General features: G+C 38.9%; 1 protein-coding gene across 2 annotated transcripts; it reads left to right on the plus strand.

The window, feature by feature from the left end:
- The first annotated feature begins 897 nt into the window (after nucleotides 1-897).
- Nucleotides 898-18,083, plus strand: PTGR2 (prostaglandin reductase 2). Of its 2 annotated transcripts, XM_084208373.1 has the most exons (10): nucleotides 898-933; nucleotides 5,884-5,952; nucleotides 7,135-7,253; nucleotides 8,294-8,485; nucleotides 9,398-9,568; nucleotides 10,513-10,722; nucleotides 11,128-11,249; nucleotides 12,453-12,540; nucleotides 13,277-13,316; nucleotides 14,564-18,083. In XM_084208373.1, exons 2-10 carry the CDS (start codon nucleotides 5,916-5,918, stop codon nucleotides 14,626-14,628), a joined length of 1,044 nt encoding a protein of 347 aa, XP_084064499.1. In that variant the 5' UTR covers nucleotides 898-933; nucleotides 5,884-5,915; the 3' UTR covers nucleotides 14,629-18,083. The 2 variants fall into 2 exon arrangements, with proteins under 2 accessions (XP_084064499.1, XP_084064500.1); XM_084208374.1 differs by lacking the exons at nucleotides 898-933; nucleotides 5,884-5,952; nucleotides 7,135-7,253 and adding an exon at nucleotides 7,567-7,609.
- The last annotated feature ends 49 nt before the right edge of the window (nucleotides 18,084-18,132 follow it).

Raw genomic sequence — 18,132 nt, forward strand, 5'->3', positions numbered from 1 at the left:
TGATAAGGCCAAGTGCCAAATCCTGTACTTGGATAACAGCAACTCCATGCAGCACTGCAGGCCTGGGGAAGAGTGACTGGAAAGCTGCCTGGAGGAAAAGGACCTGGGGATAACTGGTTGAGTGGAAAGACAGCAGCCACTGTGTGCCCAGCTGGCCAGGGAGGACAGTGGCATCCTGGTGTGTATCAGCAACAGCGTGGCCAGCAGGACCAGGACAGGGATTGTTCCCCCACGCTCAGCACTGGCAATATTGCACCTTGAGTCCTGTGCCCAGTTTTGGGCCCGTCACAACGAAAAGGACATTGAGGGGCTGGAGCAGATCCAGAGAAGGGCAATGGAGGTGGTGAAGGGTCTGGAGCAGAGGTGTGATGTGTGGCTGAGGGAGCTGGGGGAGTTTATCCTGAGGAAAAGCAGACTTGGGGTGGGGGGATAACCTTATTGCTCTCTACAATTACCTGGAAGGAGATTGTCGCCGGGTGGGGATTGGTCTCTTGTCCCAGGCAGCCAGCAACAGGGCAAGAGGAGATGGCCTCAAGCTATATCAGAAGAGGTTCAGGCTGAACATTATGAAGAACTTCTTCACTGAATGGTTTATTAAGCATTAACTGGACTCTGGCTGCCTGGGGAAAGGGTGGACTTGCATTTTCTGGAGGCATTCAATGAACTGTATGTGGCACTAAATGTCCTGTCTAGTAGACAGGGTGTTCAGTGAAAGGTTGGTCTCGATGCTCTTGGAGGCCTTTTCCAACCTTAATGATCCCGCGTGATTATGCGATTCGGAGGACATCCTGCCGCGGCCCCTCACACCGCCACGGCCGGGCTCGGCCCATCGCCGCTTTAAGGGCGGCCCTCCCCGCCGTTTCCCTGTTTAAGGTCGGCGCGCGTGCGCGGGGCGGGGCCGGGCGGTCTGTGGGGCGCTCGGGTCGGCTCAAGGTGAGCGGGGGCTGCGGGCTCTGAGGGGGTGCCGGGGGCGAGCCGCGCTTCGGCCTGGGGGGCGGGGGCTTGCTAGAGCTCGTACTCTCCTTCCCAGGAGTTGTATCCTTAGGGAATAGCACCTCCTCCCTGCAGGACAGGCGGGGGCACAGGTGTGGAAGAGGTTGGAAGAGGCTGCTGTCATTGCCCGGTCCCTGGCACGCGAGCTGGAATCGAGCTTTCCTGAGCCCCCTGATCAAAGCGCACCCCGGGGCGGTGGAGGCATTGCTGAGGAGAGGAGCGGAGCCCACCGCAGCCCCGGAGCACCCTGCAGGACTGAGCCCTCTGCGCTGACACTCTGGGTTCTCTCCTGGGCTGCTCTGTCTGCGGCTTCCGAATCTGGTAATGACCCGCCTGCAAGGCTCTCTCCAGGGACTCTTCCACCTCTGGCAGCACTGCTTGCTAACTTGGTCTTTGGGCCTGCCTGGCAACCTGGATAGTCACTAGGCTCTCTGAGACGGCTCTCACGTGGGAGCCTGCGAACTGCATTATAGGCTCCTCAAAAAACCCAACTGGTGATGCTCCTGCTGTCCTGGGAGCAATCTGCATTCCTTATGTGAAATTCTTCCAAGAAGGAATAGGCCTTTTATATATAGACCATATACAGATATGGCATTTTAAACAGTTTTCAGCAACTCTAACACAGTGCAACTACTTTGTGGAAAAAATAAAGTTCAAAAAAGTTCTAAAAAGCTTTCTAGTTCTAAAAGCTATTAGGTTTTTTTGGCACCTGAATCTGAAAAAGTAAAGTTTATACAGTCCTATTGTAGGTAGATATTAATGAGTATCCTTACTGGAACTTTTGATTTGTAAGTCAGTGAAATCTGATAAAAAGCTGAAAGATATTAGGCTTCTTGGGGATATAAAAAAAGAGATGGCTGGATCAAGATCCTGTTGTCTTTTTTTATCTGCTTCTTTCTTGGAGGAAAGATTGGAGCCTGCCCTCAACACTTACAGTGTATGAGAAAATCCACATGAAGAAAACACTATGGGAGAGACTTCTTATCAGAGAATACAGTGATGAGACATGGAACATTAGGAAACCTAAATTCATTGGTTCCGTTCATGAAAGTACTTAGCTTTTTATGGCATGTGTTTTTCTCCATTCATGGCAGTTGGTATTGATTCTGCCTTGCCATTAATTAACATTCATCAAATGTAGGGATCTTTAGTGGGGCTGGTGGAAACTTTGGTGCTTGATCTGTTATGTTTGCTTTTCCATTTCCATTTAGCTTGCCTTGCCAGTTACAGTTGTCTCCTCTTGTTTTTTCACCAGTCATTCCCACCTCAGTTTGCTTGGTTGTCTCATTCATTGTTCCCACTTTCTTCAGTTCTCTCTCCCCATTCTGTTTCGCTCTTCTCTGCATTACGTCTGGCCATTAAGTTGCTATTCTTGTCATGTTTCTCTCTTCTTAATGATTCCTAGTCCCTGTTCTTCCCATCTTTTCTTCCTGCATGTTCCTTATTCAGAGTCATTCTTGAAGTTTCTTTCCTTGAGTTTCCTTTGAGGATCCTTACTCCAGCCATTTTGACATCACAGTTTCAGAGGACTTCTAAATCTTTTTCTCTGCTTAGATTGCCTGTCTTCTTCCTCCTTGCTGCCTGGGCCTGGTACAGGACTACCTGTTTTTCCTTTTGCTTTTTAACTAGACTGCATCTGGCATGGGCTGTTATGACTTGGAAGCAGGTGACTTGTTTTGGCAAGAGTATAGGCAACTGAAAACTCTGCCTTGTGGGCAGTCACAGAAACAAGAAGTTCTGGGAACCAAGCCCAGGGCAAACAAACTGGAGCATTTTAGCACTGAAATTTATTTAACTTTTTAAAAGGAGTTGTCACGTGTCTCTGAAACAGTGGGGAAAGAAAGGCAAGGGGAGACAGAGATAAGAGTAAAACTGGGCTGAAACATACTTGAGACTCCCCTGAAGGTGCTGCTGTTGTGCTGCCTAATGCTCCTGATCTACTCATAGGGTGGATCAGGTGATTGGCATAGCACAATGATGTTAAAATTTGGAATTTTTTACTCTATTTGATTTAAAGAGTCAAACCAACTCAGATTGGTTTTGTTTGGAAAAGCTAAAAAATAATTGTGTTGTCTTTTTTAAAAATAGTCAAGAACATCCTGCACACTGGCACTATGTGTGTATTGAAAAGAATTGTGTGTATGGTACAAATCCCTTTTATTTCACTTTTTGAAGAAAATCTGTTCTCTTTTTCCAAAAGTTCTCTTCACTGTACAGTGCCAGAAGATGGTGCCTCTACTTATTTTCTTTACTCACTTCTATATTGTTTGCAATGTGAGGAAAGTTTGATTCTTATTGTGTTACGGTGTAACTGTGACCATTTGCTTGTGTAATGGTGTTGCTGACTGCCACTGTAGGTGCAGTCTTGTTTAGAAGTAAATGTCCATCTGCAGTGTTGTATTTGCTGTGGCAGCTGTCACAGAATTAGTGACAATTCAGTTGCCAGTTTCACTTTTTTGTCCTCCCACTCACAGTATCTGGAAGATCTTAAAATTGAATCAGTACATGGGCTCCTCAAACAAAAGCTGTGAAAACAAACTGGGAAATAAACAGTGGTTTTGTTCCTTCAAAATGTCATTCAAAGAAGTCGTCTAAACTTACATTGGATAATGTTTCTACTCACATCTATCTATGCTGCTCTGTATTGTTTTGTCCTCCTTTTAGTATGTTAATGTTGTGGATTTTTTTTCTTTATATAACTGGGTTTTTTCCCCCTCTGTATAATCACAGAAAGCAGGTATTTCAGGAGCATGTTAGTCACAATAAAAATGATCTTCATCCTCTTGTTCAGACTGGGGGTTTGTGCTTGCATAATACACATATTTCGTTTTAGGCTAACAAAAATGGAGTCGGCAGTTTTGACAGCGGACTGCTCTGTAAGGCATGAGCTGTTCAGCAATTCTGCCTGCTCTGTGTGGTTTAAAAACAGAGGCTCAAACCCTCAGCCTCATGGGTGTTGCTACTATATATTGATGAGTGATGTGCCCAGATTTCATGTCAGATGCTGTTGGTTTATATTCACTGCATTGTTAACTCATTATTTCTGTGCAGAGCAGTTTGATTAGTGGTTTTAAACTTCAGCTGAGTTGCAAACGTGTGTAAATCATTTACTAGAGCAGGCTTGTCCTTTTCAACTGCGCTGCGCACATCTGACAGTTTATGAAATGCTCCTTGTATTAGCAGAAATTCTCAGATGCTAAATCAATTGCTCTGGGAATAACAATTGTACTACTTGAATGTAATTTTGTTGGGCAGATCTTATCAGGAAGAATTTGGAGTTTTGTTCTGAAAAATATTCTGTAAAATAAATACAGAGATATGTGCCCATGGTCTCACAGGAAGTCTATAGCTGAGTATAGTGTTGAACCTAACATCAGCCAAACTTTCTCTTAGGCCATCCTTCCTGTTAGGGTTTTACATTATTTATGTTCTAGAGATTGTATCAGTTGTGTGGGTATAAAGATGGCTTTCTATTTCACTTTTCAATTGTTAAGTCCTTAATTTTCAATGCTCATTTTTGTTTATAAACAGTAAGTAGTAATCTCATCAAAGTGTGGAGGTTTTTCCTTTTGTTGTAGACTGTTGTTTTACACTGTTTTGTCCAAAGAACTCTGCAGGTCACTTGTTTTTCAGCATTTTGTGATGCTGTAAAGACACATTTGAGATTCATTCCTTGTAGTGTCCTTAGGTGTTGAAATACTGGAAAAAAATTCACATTTCCCAAATAAGTAGCTTTTCAAGTGCAAACACAATAAAATGTTAAAGCTTGATCTGTTTCTTTAACAAGATACTTGTGTTTTGAGTCAGTTTTTGAGTGTGTTTTTGAGGGGAGGGATGGCTAGGGATGTGCACCTTTTCTCCTAATAACTTTAGTTGTTTTGTAGCATTCCCGACTGTAGTTCTTGATAGTTTGTGAGTGCTGTTATGTAAGCACTGTAGAGTACAGACAGAAGGTTCTGTATTTTGCAGTGTTCAAAAACAAAGATGTTGGATAAGTGGTGATGAAGTACTCTTTCTAGGCTCATCTTTTAGGTTTGCTCCAATTTGCTGTTCTTGTCAGCAAAATAAGCATTATGACAAAGATGTTAGCTATCGTGTTTCATTCTTTAATGTCCTTTGTATGGAGGTTGGTTATTTATGGCTCTTGGCTGAAAATAGTAGTCGCATTTTCATTCTGTATTAGATATGAAAGCATGTGAGACACTGTTTTTTCTCCTGTTAAATCAGGGTAATTTCCTCTTAATAACTTTGTGTCTCACAGGTGCAAAATCACAGATTTGCAATCCTCTTTTAAAGCTATTGAAATTCAAGGAGAAATCTTTCTGTAGAACAGATTGAGTGATGATCTCATTCTTTCTCATCTCTGGGCGCTGCTAATAGAAAGAATTTGCTTTTTCTTACAAAATATCTTACACAACAATATCTTTTTATCATGTACCTGCAGACTGCTATTCTGGTGTGCCTGCCTGCCTTTTATTGAGCAGCACCTGACTTTGTGTGCAAAGCTGCCTCTGTGTCGGATAGGTGGAAACAGGGTGTTCTCAGACAGCACAGGACAGCTAATTAGACCCTTCTCCTGCCTGGTAAGGGTGGTGATGGTCCTACAAGAAGCATGGTGCATTACAGTTTTCCTTCTTTCCAGTAGGTGTTACTGTGACATTGTATCAGGGCGTTAATAAGATAAACAGGGAAACTTCTTATTCACGTGTTTGTGTATTTTATGCTTGAGGTTGATTTATATGATTCTTTATCTCTTCCTTGGGCATGGATGCTGAAGTTGGGGAAGTCTGCATTTCAGCCCCAGTTTCCAAATTACTGAGCACTTTGCCTCATATTCTTTTTTCAAGAAAATGTGTATTTCAGGCCTTCAAACAACATTTTCTTTTGTAGAAATCCAGTGTGAAATTGCTGCAAAAGCAGAGATGATTATACAAAGAGTAGTGCTGAATTCACGGCCTGGTATGTATTTATCTCCTCTAAAAAAGCAATATGTTTGTTCTGATTGCCTAATGCTCCAAGATTGTGGGGGTAGAAATAGACACTAATTTGAGATAGTGATATTTATATATCTTAATATTGTATGCAGCAATAAAGTTTAAATAAAGTGCATTTATTTTTATATAAATTTATCATTTTCCATTAATATAAAGAAATATGTTTTTAATAAATTTGTCTGCATTTATTAATAAATGTAAACTGTATTAATATAGATGCATTTCTATTAAATATATAACATATATTCAAACTGCATTTTTTAGTCTGTATATGCGGATTTCTAAACTGCTGTGTGAGAAAAAAGGGTTAACATGCAGTATATGAGAACTCTCAGTGTAGAGGCTGAAAGTGAAGAAATATTAGGGCACTTGACTTTTTAGTTCTCACATTTATTCTTTTGGCATTGTGAGAGATATCTAAAATATTTTGTTACTCTTAAGTTTTGTTTCCTTGTAGTAAATATTGAATCTTTTGCTCTTCTCATGTTTCATAGTGTTTGTTTTTATGTTTACACTGTTGAGGTTTTGTTTACTCTCTTGTTTACACATTTGCCTTGTTATGGATCAGCACAGTATTTTGAGTAGTGAGTTCATAAATCTGGTGTAGAAGACATTAAGTTTTGGAGGGAATATTGTATGCTGCTTAATGCTAAAATAGTTTTAAGTGTTAAGAACTATTGTGTTACCTGCAATTAAGTCTTTCAAATGGTGCAGCAGGAGCCAGCTCTAGCTGTGCAGTCACTCTGACCTAAAATAGGCAAGGCTGTCTGGCTGTCTCAGTGCTAGTAGTTCCAGTTCTCTGATTGATCTGCTGCACGTGGTACCAACCTGAAGATGAAGCCTCCAGTTCTGGGGTCCTTGCTGCAATTTTATGGGTGTTTCTGGGAAGCTTTAATGTAAGGAAGTCTCTGTGAAGGGATGCCCTTGTAGAATGTGCATGGGCAGTGGCTGCAGTCTGTATTCCCTCACTCTTACTTGAGTCAAAAGAGGCAGAAAGGTGAGAGTAGTTGGTTGGAGTTTTACACCGGAGTAAATATATAACCTAATTTATTCTAAAAAAGACTACCTTAAAAAAAGGCCTAGCCCTATTGATTAAGGAAAGTTCTATATGGATTCATTTATTTGTTTAATTCTAATATAACTCTAGGTAAGAATGGAGTGCCAGTGGCTGAAAACTTCCGACTGGAGCAAAGTACAATAGCAGATACAGTCCAAGCGGGACAAGTGCGTGTTAAAACTCTCTATCTCTCAGTGGACCCCTACATGGTAGGTGATGGACTTAGAGCTAAGCCAGAAATTGTTCTTTTAAGTACCTTCAAATCTGTACCTGTCAGGGTGGTTAACACCAAATTTACCAATTACAAAAAAAATGTATATCTAGTATAACTTAGTAATCGTATTCATTCTGATGGAGTTATATTGGGAAGGAATTTGGCATTAATATGCTTGGGATATATATAGGAATATGACTTTATTGACTAGGAAGAGGCTGTAAGCCATTATAGATTTGTTAATATCAATTTTTTTAATGAACTTGGCTTTTTTTGTATTTTTTTTTCCAGTCATGCAAAATTACAGAAATCATGTGGTTGAGAGAATTGTGGGTTGAAATGGAAGTGAAGGTAGAAGAACCAGACAGATACGGTCTGTAAAAGTTTGCTATAGAGAGAATTCTGATCATTTATTCCCTCCGTAGATGGTGACAGTAGGAAAAAAACAGTCTAGATTTCAAGAAAGTACATTTAGCTTGAGACAAGTTTAAGAATCTTGAAATACAGGCTGTAGCTACATGGGAAACTGCAAAGAAATTACGCCCCATTATCAAGATGTTGCATTAAACAGATCTTTGTCAGGGATGGTCTACATATATTTGAGTGCTCTTCAGTGCACAGGCATAGACTTAAATGACTCACAGGCATTCTTTTTCAATCCTTCATTTCTAGGATTCCTTCAGTTGAGGAATGGCATTTGTAGGGTTCTCATCAGACCTGAGCCAGTCATTGTCAGTCAGACCTGAGCCAGTCATTGTCAGTCGTGCTGGTGCCTTTGAGCCAATGTTTGTGGAATGTGTTGGCTTTGGTAACGCTGCTGGAAGAGATCAGGATGGTCCATTCTTCTTTTGTACTGAGCAAACAAGGAGAAAGAGGGATCTAAGAAAAGATTATGAATACTTGGGGCTTATTGAGAGATTTTTTGAGTAGTACTTTGTGTTTGAAGTTCAGAACGCATCTTCATCCCCCACCCAGCTTGAGCTAGTAAACAAATTGTGTTCCACCAGAGCCTTTTATTAAAGCCTTGTCTTTCAGCGTTGCCGAATGAATGAGGACACGGGCTCGGATTACCTGCAGCCCTGGCAGCTGTCAGAAGTCGCTGACGGTGGGGGCATCGGGCTAGTGGAGGAGAGCCAGCACCATAACCTCGCTAAAGGAGACTTTGTAACTTCCTTCACTTGGCCCTGGCAGACAGTTGCAATTCTTGATGGAGACTCAGTACAAAAGGTAATTGAAATACAAAGCCCAGGGTTGTGACTGTTTTTTTCCTAAACCCTTTTTTTTTTTAGCCCCAAACATATTTTTTTTTTTTTCCCCCAAATAGCTTCTAATGACACTATTTTTTTGTGCAAAAGAAACATACTTATTGAAGCAATCGGCTCTCAAAAGGCAGGTCAACTCATAGGTGCCAAGAGTTATATAAATTTATTTTTTAATAGCAATTTTGCTGGTTAATAGACAGGCCAATATTATTTTAATTGTTGTTGTTTAAAAAGAAATTTCTCTGAAGCTGCTCCGATAAATAATTTGCTTAATTATTTTAATTCTAATGAACTTTTTGTTCATGAGAGTGTAACTGTAAGACATGAAAGACTTTAGATATATTTAATCTATTTTTCTAACTTATGTTAATAAAAGCTTTTACCTCAGGTTTTACATTCACATAAGAAAGGGTATTCAATATTAAGTTGAAAGTGCATTAGGGATATTTTGTTGATTGTTCTCTTGTAACAGAATATTACTGTGGTTTGAGAGTTTATACTTTCCAATAAACTCCTTCTTTTAGGACTCTTTGTTACTGATCTGCAAACACCATATTTGATAAAATGGTGCATTTTTCTCCTTTTATGCTGGCATAGAGGTAGTTCACCATTGTTGGAAACTTATCTCCCAACTGTTTTTTAACACTTCCATAATTTAATATTTGCGAGTTACTTTATGTAAAAACTTTTTCTAAAACCACAGAGACATAACACTTTTGTGCAGACTTGTTGTTAGAGTAGAGCTAGAGATAGCTCACCCTTACCAGTTTTACCTTGCCTGGTAAATATCCTGAATTAGTTTTCTACCCTCAGGCAATCAAAGAGCAGAACCTCACTTTAGAAACAAATGACCTCCTACCTACTTTCTGTTCCCTAGCTGGTGCCACAGCTTGTAAATGGACGCCTTTCCTACTTTCTGGGTGCAGCTGGCATCACGGGACTGACGGCCCTGTTGGGGATCAGGGAGAAGGGACATGTGGCTGCAGGTGCAAATCAGACCATGGTGGTGAGCGGAGCGGCCGGTGCCTGCGGCTCTTTGGCTGGCCAGGTAGGTGCAGGCTTGGGGCATACAAACATGCTCTGTTAGCGAGTTTTCTCTTCTGAAACATGCTGGTTATTAAATATACAGATAAAATCTTTGTAAACGTGAGCAGGTATAATCCTGTGGGAATGGCCAGTTTCACAGATTTGGCACACACTCTCACTCTGAAAGACTTGACATGTGAAACTCAAGTTTCATGAAATAGGGAGAGGAGAACACAGATGGTGGTGATTACTTGTTGCTAGCACAGGTAAAATAGATGGTGTATATATACATGTATTTATTATATGTTTATATGGTAGCATGCCATCCCAACACTGTATTGACTGGAGACTTTCATTTTTTTCTCTATTAGAAAATAGTAATGTGGTGAACCCTTTGTGTTGTGTTCCATGACATCCTTTGTGTTTTGAGATTTACAGTCCTTTTATCCTCCTCCGCTTTGCGGAACCTGTTTGCAGTGTGTATGTGTATATCTACAAGTATCTCTCTAGATATATATATACAAACAAAATTGAAATTAAGCAAACTTTAGACCTACTGATAAAGAGAAGCTATGAAGAAACAATGCATGAGCAAATCTATGAAGGTTGTATTTAAATCAATTATTGTCTAATTTTTTTTTCCTTTTATTAGTTGTGTTAAGGTACTTGGCAGATGGTAGTTTTGGCAGTCATTGTTGATTCCACAAACGTAGTCTTCTGCAGTCAGTTGGTTTGAAAAGATGGCAAATTGTACCTGCCCTGTGTGTAGTTGTGAAGAGGGAGTGACAAGAAGCAGATGTGTCACATGAGATGGGAGTGTTTGCTGCCTAGGGTTTAGTCAGATGGGAATAATAGGACCCCCTTTCTTGCACTGGAACTTTTATGCAGATGAATGATCTAATTCGTCTTTGGGGGTTTCGGTTGGTTTGCTTATGTTTTTGTTTTTTTTAAACTGTGTGCCTGCAGATTGGCCGTCTGGAGGGCTGCTCTAGAGTGGTGGGGATTGCTGGCACAGATGAAAAGTGCTCCATTTTGGTCCAAGAAATGGGGTTTGATGCTGCTATCAATTACAAGAAGGGGGATGTGGCAAAACAGCTACGTGAACTCTGCCCAGGTGGTGTGGATGTTTACTTTGACAATGTTGGTGGTGACATCAGTGATACAGTTATAAGTCAGGTGATTATTCCAGCCGTCAGGTTTTTTCTAGTCATTCTCCAATGTCTGCATGCCCAGCTTTCAATTAATTAATACTGGAGTCCAGCCTGTAATACAGCACAGCTTTCCACTTCAGTGATTGGCTTCAGGTGCTGATTCTGGGGGCCCACAGTAAGATAACAATTTCCTATATTCTTTCTATTAAGTGCCTTTTTAAATTACACTAGGCTGTATAGCAGTTATTTACCCACTATTGCCTTGCATTTTTACCTATTTTAATGTTGTCAGAGGTTGAATGCGACTGCATGCAATTCTCCCGCTCTTACAGGCTAGTGAAAATTTTGCAATAACATCTATTGCATCTGAAAAATTTAGTTTCTGAGGCTGAGGAATGCTATTTTTCTCCCTTTATGCTCTCCCAAACAGATGAATCAGAACAGCCATATCATCCTGTGTGGACAGATTTCTCAGTATAACAAAGACGTGCCTTATCCCCCTCCACTGCCTCCTGACATAGAAAAAATACAGAAAGAAAGGAACATCACAAGGTACATTTCTCCCCCAGAACTTGTGACCAGGTTCCAGGTAGATTATTCATATGGTCTTTGGAAGATAGTCTGTAATCTGCAGTAGCTACTTGTAATTGGAACAGAATGTTGCCGTGCCTAAAATAGAAAATATAATCATGGTATCAGTAGATCCTTTCTCTTACATTTGTCTTTATCAGCATAAAAAAAAATAGGAAAGGATGTTTTTATATAGAATCAGATGTCAGTCGCTACATTTTGTTTGAGGTTGCTTGATTCAGTCCTTTAATCCTTGAGAATTCTTTAGTACAAGGGAAGGTCTTGCCATAGTTCTGTTCTCAGATGTTTTGCAAAGTGCCTTCTCTCAAAATGTTGTAGTTCAGGCATAAGGATGCAGCTGATGCAGTGATTTCATTGAAATTACATTTTTAGTATTTGGGGGTTTATTATGTGTGTGTGACAGATATATATGGGTAGAACATTTTTATTATGTTCTGACTCTGTGAATTGTTGAATTTCCTCTTATGGTTCAGATGGAGCTAAGGCAGAGATTAGGAGGAGAGTCTTAGATTTTTCAGTCATTGCATTTCAGGACATTTGGGAGATTTCTGTGCAAATCAATTGATCTCTCGTAATTAAAATCTTTCCTAGTCCCTCTTACTGTTGTCTGCCCTTTTAAAAAATGGATAAAATTAGTAAAGTACACCACACATAGTAGAATGCAGTGGAGAATCTAGTCAGTATGTCCCTACAAGTAATTATCATTTTTAATGATAATTTCCATTTCTCAATTGCTATGGAAAGCCATGACAGCAGGATATGCAGAGTTGTGGGGAACCTGAAAGTTAAGTTATTCTCACCATCTGGTTGCAGGTTCACTAATTATTCTCCCTACACCTGAAAAAAAGAAAAAGGTAAAAAGTAATTGGAATTTGCTCATATCATTTTATGGTTATTTACTTATTCTGGTGATATTACTTTACTACTCAATTTTTATTACTCTCTTTTCTGATACTTGAAGAAAATTTCCTAAGACTGATGTTACTGTCAAGCTCCCACTGCAGGAAGTTGTCACAACAAACTGGCAAGGCCCTGAGCTACATTTCTTTATGATTTGTGCTCATAACCCTTCAATTTCAGGCTGTTTTCTGAAAAGATTTTTAAAGATTATCAAGGACATTGATCAAAGTTTCTTAGACCAAAGCTCATTATTTTCTTTCACAGGGAAAGATTCTTGGTGTTGAACTACATGGACAAACAAGAAGCTAGTGTATTACAGCTCTGCCAGTGGATCCAAGAGGGTAAACTGAAGGTGAGAGCTTCCAGGTTTTATCGATGGCCTTTGACACTATCTCCTGCTACAAGAGCACTAATTTCTTTGTCTCTGGCTCTCTTACTGTGCCTCAGGATTGAACTGACCTTTTAAAAAATGTGTAAGTATAATTGAAAGATTATTAGGTAGTGCTGTTTTAAAAGGTACTTGCTGAGAATGGTCTGACTGTAGTATGACTGACTTCTCTGATTACATGCTGCTCATGTCTGTATTCTTTATTTCAGAAGAGGGTGCAAGTGCTTTTTTACTTAAAGATTCAGACTTTCAACAAAATTCAAAAAAAGTACTTTCAAATACCTGATGAGTTGGGTCCTGAATGCTTTTGAGGATCTTGTTAGAAGTTTTACTTCAAGCTTTATAAATCGCCATTTATTACTTTGTAATGAGTATGTGCTTAACTGTGCCTTCCCTGTGAGGTTTGTCTGAATTACTTTTTGCTTCTTCAAGTGATCAGTAATTTTCCTGGGAAGATACCAAGACATGAAATTTTGGTAGGGGCAGGGATCTGATTGAAGAATTAACCCACCTGCAAATTTATGAGAAAATATTCACGCCTTTCTTGATGAAAGAATCTGGTCCAAACAGAGTCCTGTCTGTTACAGCAAGAGAAGTCTTTAGATTTTGGTGGCTTCTTTGGCAGTTTCTTAGCATGTTTCTAAAAAATGTGAAATCCTCTTCTCTGCAGAAAACTGAAAGGACTTGTTTGCATTCACAGGTCAGAGAGACTGTGGTAGAAGGCTTAGCAAACATCGGTGGTAAGATATTTACATCATTTATGAAGAATGACCTGATTATATACAATGGCATTAGAAGTTAGCTACCTCCTTTGTTTAATTTGTCAGTTTAGATTTTTGTATTTTATAAAAACATTATTTTTGTTAGAATAACTTTTTCACTAATTATTAGAATGTTTCGTAAGAGAATTATTGTATATCTAAAAATAATTTAATATAATAATAATTTAATATAAATTTAGATTTTATTGTTGTTGTTTTTAGTACTGAGGGGAATTTATTCTTAGACTGCTATCTTAGCAGCTGGTGATAATCATCCTGATCTTAGAAGTTTAAATGCTGCCCCTTTCTTTGAATTTGTGTGTAAGGAAATGCTTTCTAAAAATCCTTGAATTTATACTTCAAAAATACAATATCTAACACAAGTTATTGGATTTGAAAAAAAAAAAATTAAAATATACAGAAGAAAGGGTAAAGCATCTTACTAAAGAAAGTAAAAATTAATTTATTTTAATAGAACAAAGTGTTCTGTAGTGTGTTCAAAGTATCTGTAACAAAGGAAATACAAAAATGAAGGGGGTCTGGTGACATGAACCATGTGAGGTGTTTTAGAAATGTGTCCCCTTCAAGGAAGAGGGAAGAGTGTGATTTAGTCCTTTTAGCCATTATTCCCACAAGATTGAAAACTAGTACAATTAAGTGATAACTAAATCTCATAGATTTCAATTTATTCTAGTCATTGCTAATTCCTCCTTACTGGTATACATCTGTATTTTGAAGTAACTTGGTCAAATATATCAGTCATATATCATACTTTCATACTTTGTTTACTCAAAGATACATTCTTTTGTACCAGCTTTTCCTACTACTGTACAATATTTATAAACATTTTCTTTCATAAATGTTTGTGTGACCCACAGCATTTGTGAGCTGTCCAATCATGTCTTCTCTTTCCTGTTTGTGTGACATATCACAAAAGCAGCAAATGTAGTCTTTAACTTGTATAGCATCAAACAGTTGCTTACAGATAATTCTTTTTAAATTACACAAAGCTGCCCTTAGTAGTTTATGACAGGCTAGCTTTTTTTTTTTAATCCCCTTCTTAATTTAACACATAATTAAAGATAAATATGATTAGGTCCAAAGTGGTGTCTCTCCTTTTTTGGGAGCTGCTTAATACATTTGCTTCTACCATTTTTGGTTTCTTTTTTAGAAGCTACTTGGCTTGTTTTGCTTGGCATTAACTTATTTCATTATTTCTCTTTAAGCTGCTTTCCAGTCCATGATGAATGGAGGCAATATTGGAAAACAGATCGTCTCCATTTCGAAGTAAAAGTATTGGTTCGAGAAAAATAATTGCATTCTGTCTCTAAGGGTGGGCAAGTTTTTACTTATACTAATTTCCTCTTCTTAAATAAATCATGAAGTTGTTCTGTCTGTACTGAAAGCAGAGATTTTGGGATGCTAATAAATTAAATTGAACTGGAAATAGCAATGCAATAATTGATACTCAAAATGAGTAATAGGTTCTTGACATGATTTTGACAGTTGCCACCTACAGCTGCAAATATTTCATGGGTGTGGTTTAAAAAGAACATCCTGTGTTGTCCCAAGCACAGGAACATCACCTGGTTGGTGTTTGACAGCACTTCACACACCAAGGTGGCGAATTCCTATTTCTTTATTGCATTCTGTACAACTAGGAAATTGGGAGGCAACTGACAAAAGTCTGGCTCATCACCATCAAAACTTTACGCTATTTGCACATTTTAGCAAACAAAGCCACCAGCAGTCATTGGTTACAATTGATCTAGCTTTTTCATTAATTAGTACTCAGACCCTTATTTGCCAGTTATATCTCTTGCTTTTCATGCTAATTATTCCACATGTGCACTTCTCCCCATTCCATTTGGGGATCTGTTTTAACTTGGTGGTCAGGGCTTGGTAGTTTTGATCTCCCCTGCCAGGATTACCTTTCCCACAGTTACTGCTCAGTCCTGCTGACTTCACTCCAAGGGCTCTCATCCAGACAGCCCAATTATTTTGGGATTGTGTTCCCTTTTCCTTAAAACAGAGGATTAGCCATGCCTACAAGTTTCACCATGCAATTGCTTAATCATAACTGCCTAGCTATAGGTACTGATTAACAACAAAAGGACCTGCAAATTTTGATTCAAATCTTGAGGAAGTAAATATCACAATATTTGCTGAAGAGCTACTCCAGAGTGAGCTCATCTCTGGCACTGAGAGTTGACATACCTTCATGAGTAATTGTCCTCTAGACAGTTATTTTCACAACTGGAACAAAATATGATAAAATTATAATATTCCCAGCACTATTATTTTTATAGGAATTGCTTAGTAATCCACTTAAGTCAGCAGTCTATTAAGAGCTGTGATGTGAGGGGTGATTCAGAGTGAGATCATGCTGAGATACTGATTCCTGACCATAATAAAGGCAGCTTGATTGCAGTAGCATTCTGGTAGTTAGGTAAGCTCTGGAGGGCAGTACAGGCTCTAGCAGCAATAGTCAAAATGGCTTTAAGAAAGAGATGGGGACAGTCAAAGTAAATCTCACCCTCATAACCCCAGTTTGCTATTCTCACAGAGGTATTCCTTTACTTGTGAATCCTGGTTCATGTCACCTCTTAAGAATAAAAAGCCAAAAGGAGAAGATTCTTTAAATTAGGTGAAATCACTTATAAAAATTACTGATTTTTTTCATCTTGTCCTAATTTCTTGAGATTTGTAATAGTGTGGTTCTTCAGCTGTCATATATTTTGTATTGTGAGAGGTGTCATTTAACAAAGGGTAACAAATAACTGGTAAGAAAAAATCCAGTATGCTTTGGAGGTTGCTTCTCATGGTAGTTAGTCCACGTGCCCAGTCTTTCACTTCTTTTGGGTTGATGGGTTTCTTGAGTTGGTGGTTGTGATCTCCCCATGTCAGAATTACCTTTATCCAGTCAGAGCCAATTTCAGCACAGTTGCTGAGTTGTCTTTATTAGTTTCTTCCAGATGTCCTTGTGGCCTATAAACTCTGCATTCTTTTTGTCCTCTGTCAGTAGTAAGTTCTTCCCAAGCTTTGCTAACCTCCCACTATGCCTGAGATCAAGTGTGCCAAGCCCTAAACTTTTAAGAGGCCAGCAAGTACTTTGTCTTTAACACCTGGGCATCACTTAGAGCTTGCTTGTTAGCTGCTTCCTGCTTTGTGCGTTGTATCTTCTTTCTTGTTAATTAGGCTTGAAAATATATAAATATCAAATAACATCCTTTCTTAAGAGAATTTTTACATAATTCATACTTTACAACAATAAGGCAAGACCTGTAACTCCTGGGCAAATGGTTAATTGTTTCTGTCTCTTGAGATGTCAGCATCATAATCAGTCTCTTCTCTTTTATCTAATTGTCTTAGTTTTTCCCTTTATTGCATTCCATGTTTTTTAGGTCAAGCTGTTCTCCTTTTCCCAAAACAGACCCATACATCTGTTTCTTATCCCCATTAACACAGCTGGTGGTGTTCCTCAAACAGGATTCAGTACCTGCAGTGTAAAGCCAGTCTCTAGCCTAGAGCCAAGATATTTGGTTTATTTCATGTTTGGGTACTAGGTATTAATTCCACAAAGCCATCTTGGAACGCATGCATTTGCCTCTCTATCTAATACATATTCATTTTTACTCATAATTGACTAGTATCATATTAGCTAACTAGGTCTGCATGTGCATAACTGCTCATCTTTTGAGTCAGTGGGTTTCTTGAGTTCCTAGTCATGAGCTTGCACTTCCAGAATTACTTTTTCTCTAAGGACACCATTTCTGAGCCAAAGCAGTTCACCATCTTGTTTATCTTTTGATTTAAGATGGGCCCCTTAGAACCTATTGGCTGGGGTCTTGTTTCTTTGTTCCTCTACTGATCTCTTTAGGTCATCTTGACTTTCTGGCATAATCCAAGAATTTTTCCATGTACACAGAACAGCAGCTCCTGTAACTCACAAAGCACTGGCACAATTTCTAGGAAACAAGTACATCTTTTATTCAAAAAGGTATCAAGGGAAGAGTCATACAAGCACTGACTAATAGTTGCTCATGCTCAATTACTGATGCCTATGACAAATTCCTAATGCACATGTGCAAATCTGGCTCCAGTTCTTTATATTATCATTTACACAGACACATTTTGGGGGGGGGTGGGGGGATGTCTCTCAGTATTACAGTAATCAAAAGTAATTCTAAGTTACATTTTCCTTCTATCAGCTAACAAGTTGCTATATAACCTTATATTCTGTTACAGTTTCTGCTTGAGCCTCTTTGAAAAATTTCTTCTTAACTAAATAAGGATTTATAGTATTCTGTTCCTGGGGCCTCTTCACATAGCATTCTATTTCTGAGGACTCTTCCCTGCTCTTTCTCCAGCCCCCATTGTTATGGTTTCAAAACTGACTTACAGCTGCAAGGGGCTTTTTATGAACATTTATGCATTTCTATCTTCATGTGACGTCATGACCACAGTAAGGAAGTTCAGCTGCAATCTTTATAAATAAGCATTTGCAAAGTATAATAAAATGTAAGCAGTATTGGGCAGAGACACCTTTTTTCCTTATTTTTGGTTAAGCCAATCTTCTGCTTTGTGTTTATTAGTATTGCTGTTGTCTGCCCTATATTTCATTTTCTTCCCTTCTGCTTTCTTCCCTTCCATTTTCATCCCTTGCCTGGTTTTTTTTTTGGTTGGTTTGGTTTTTTTTAGCGCTAAACTGTATAGTTAAATGTCAGGATTTCATGCAAAATGTCACCAACACCATGAAAAGACCTTTCCTGCTCAGACATAAATGTTTCTTACT

Source organism: Fringilla coelebs (genome assembly GCF_963513975.1).
Source record: "Fringilla coelebs genome assembly, chromosome: 6".
NCBI classification, from domain to species: domain Eukaryota; kingdom Metazoa; phylum Chordata; class Aves; order Passeriformes; family Fringillidae; genus Fringilla; species Fringilla coelebs.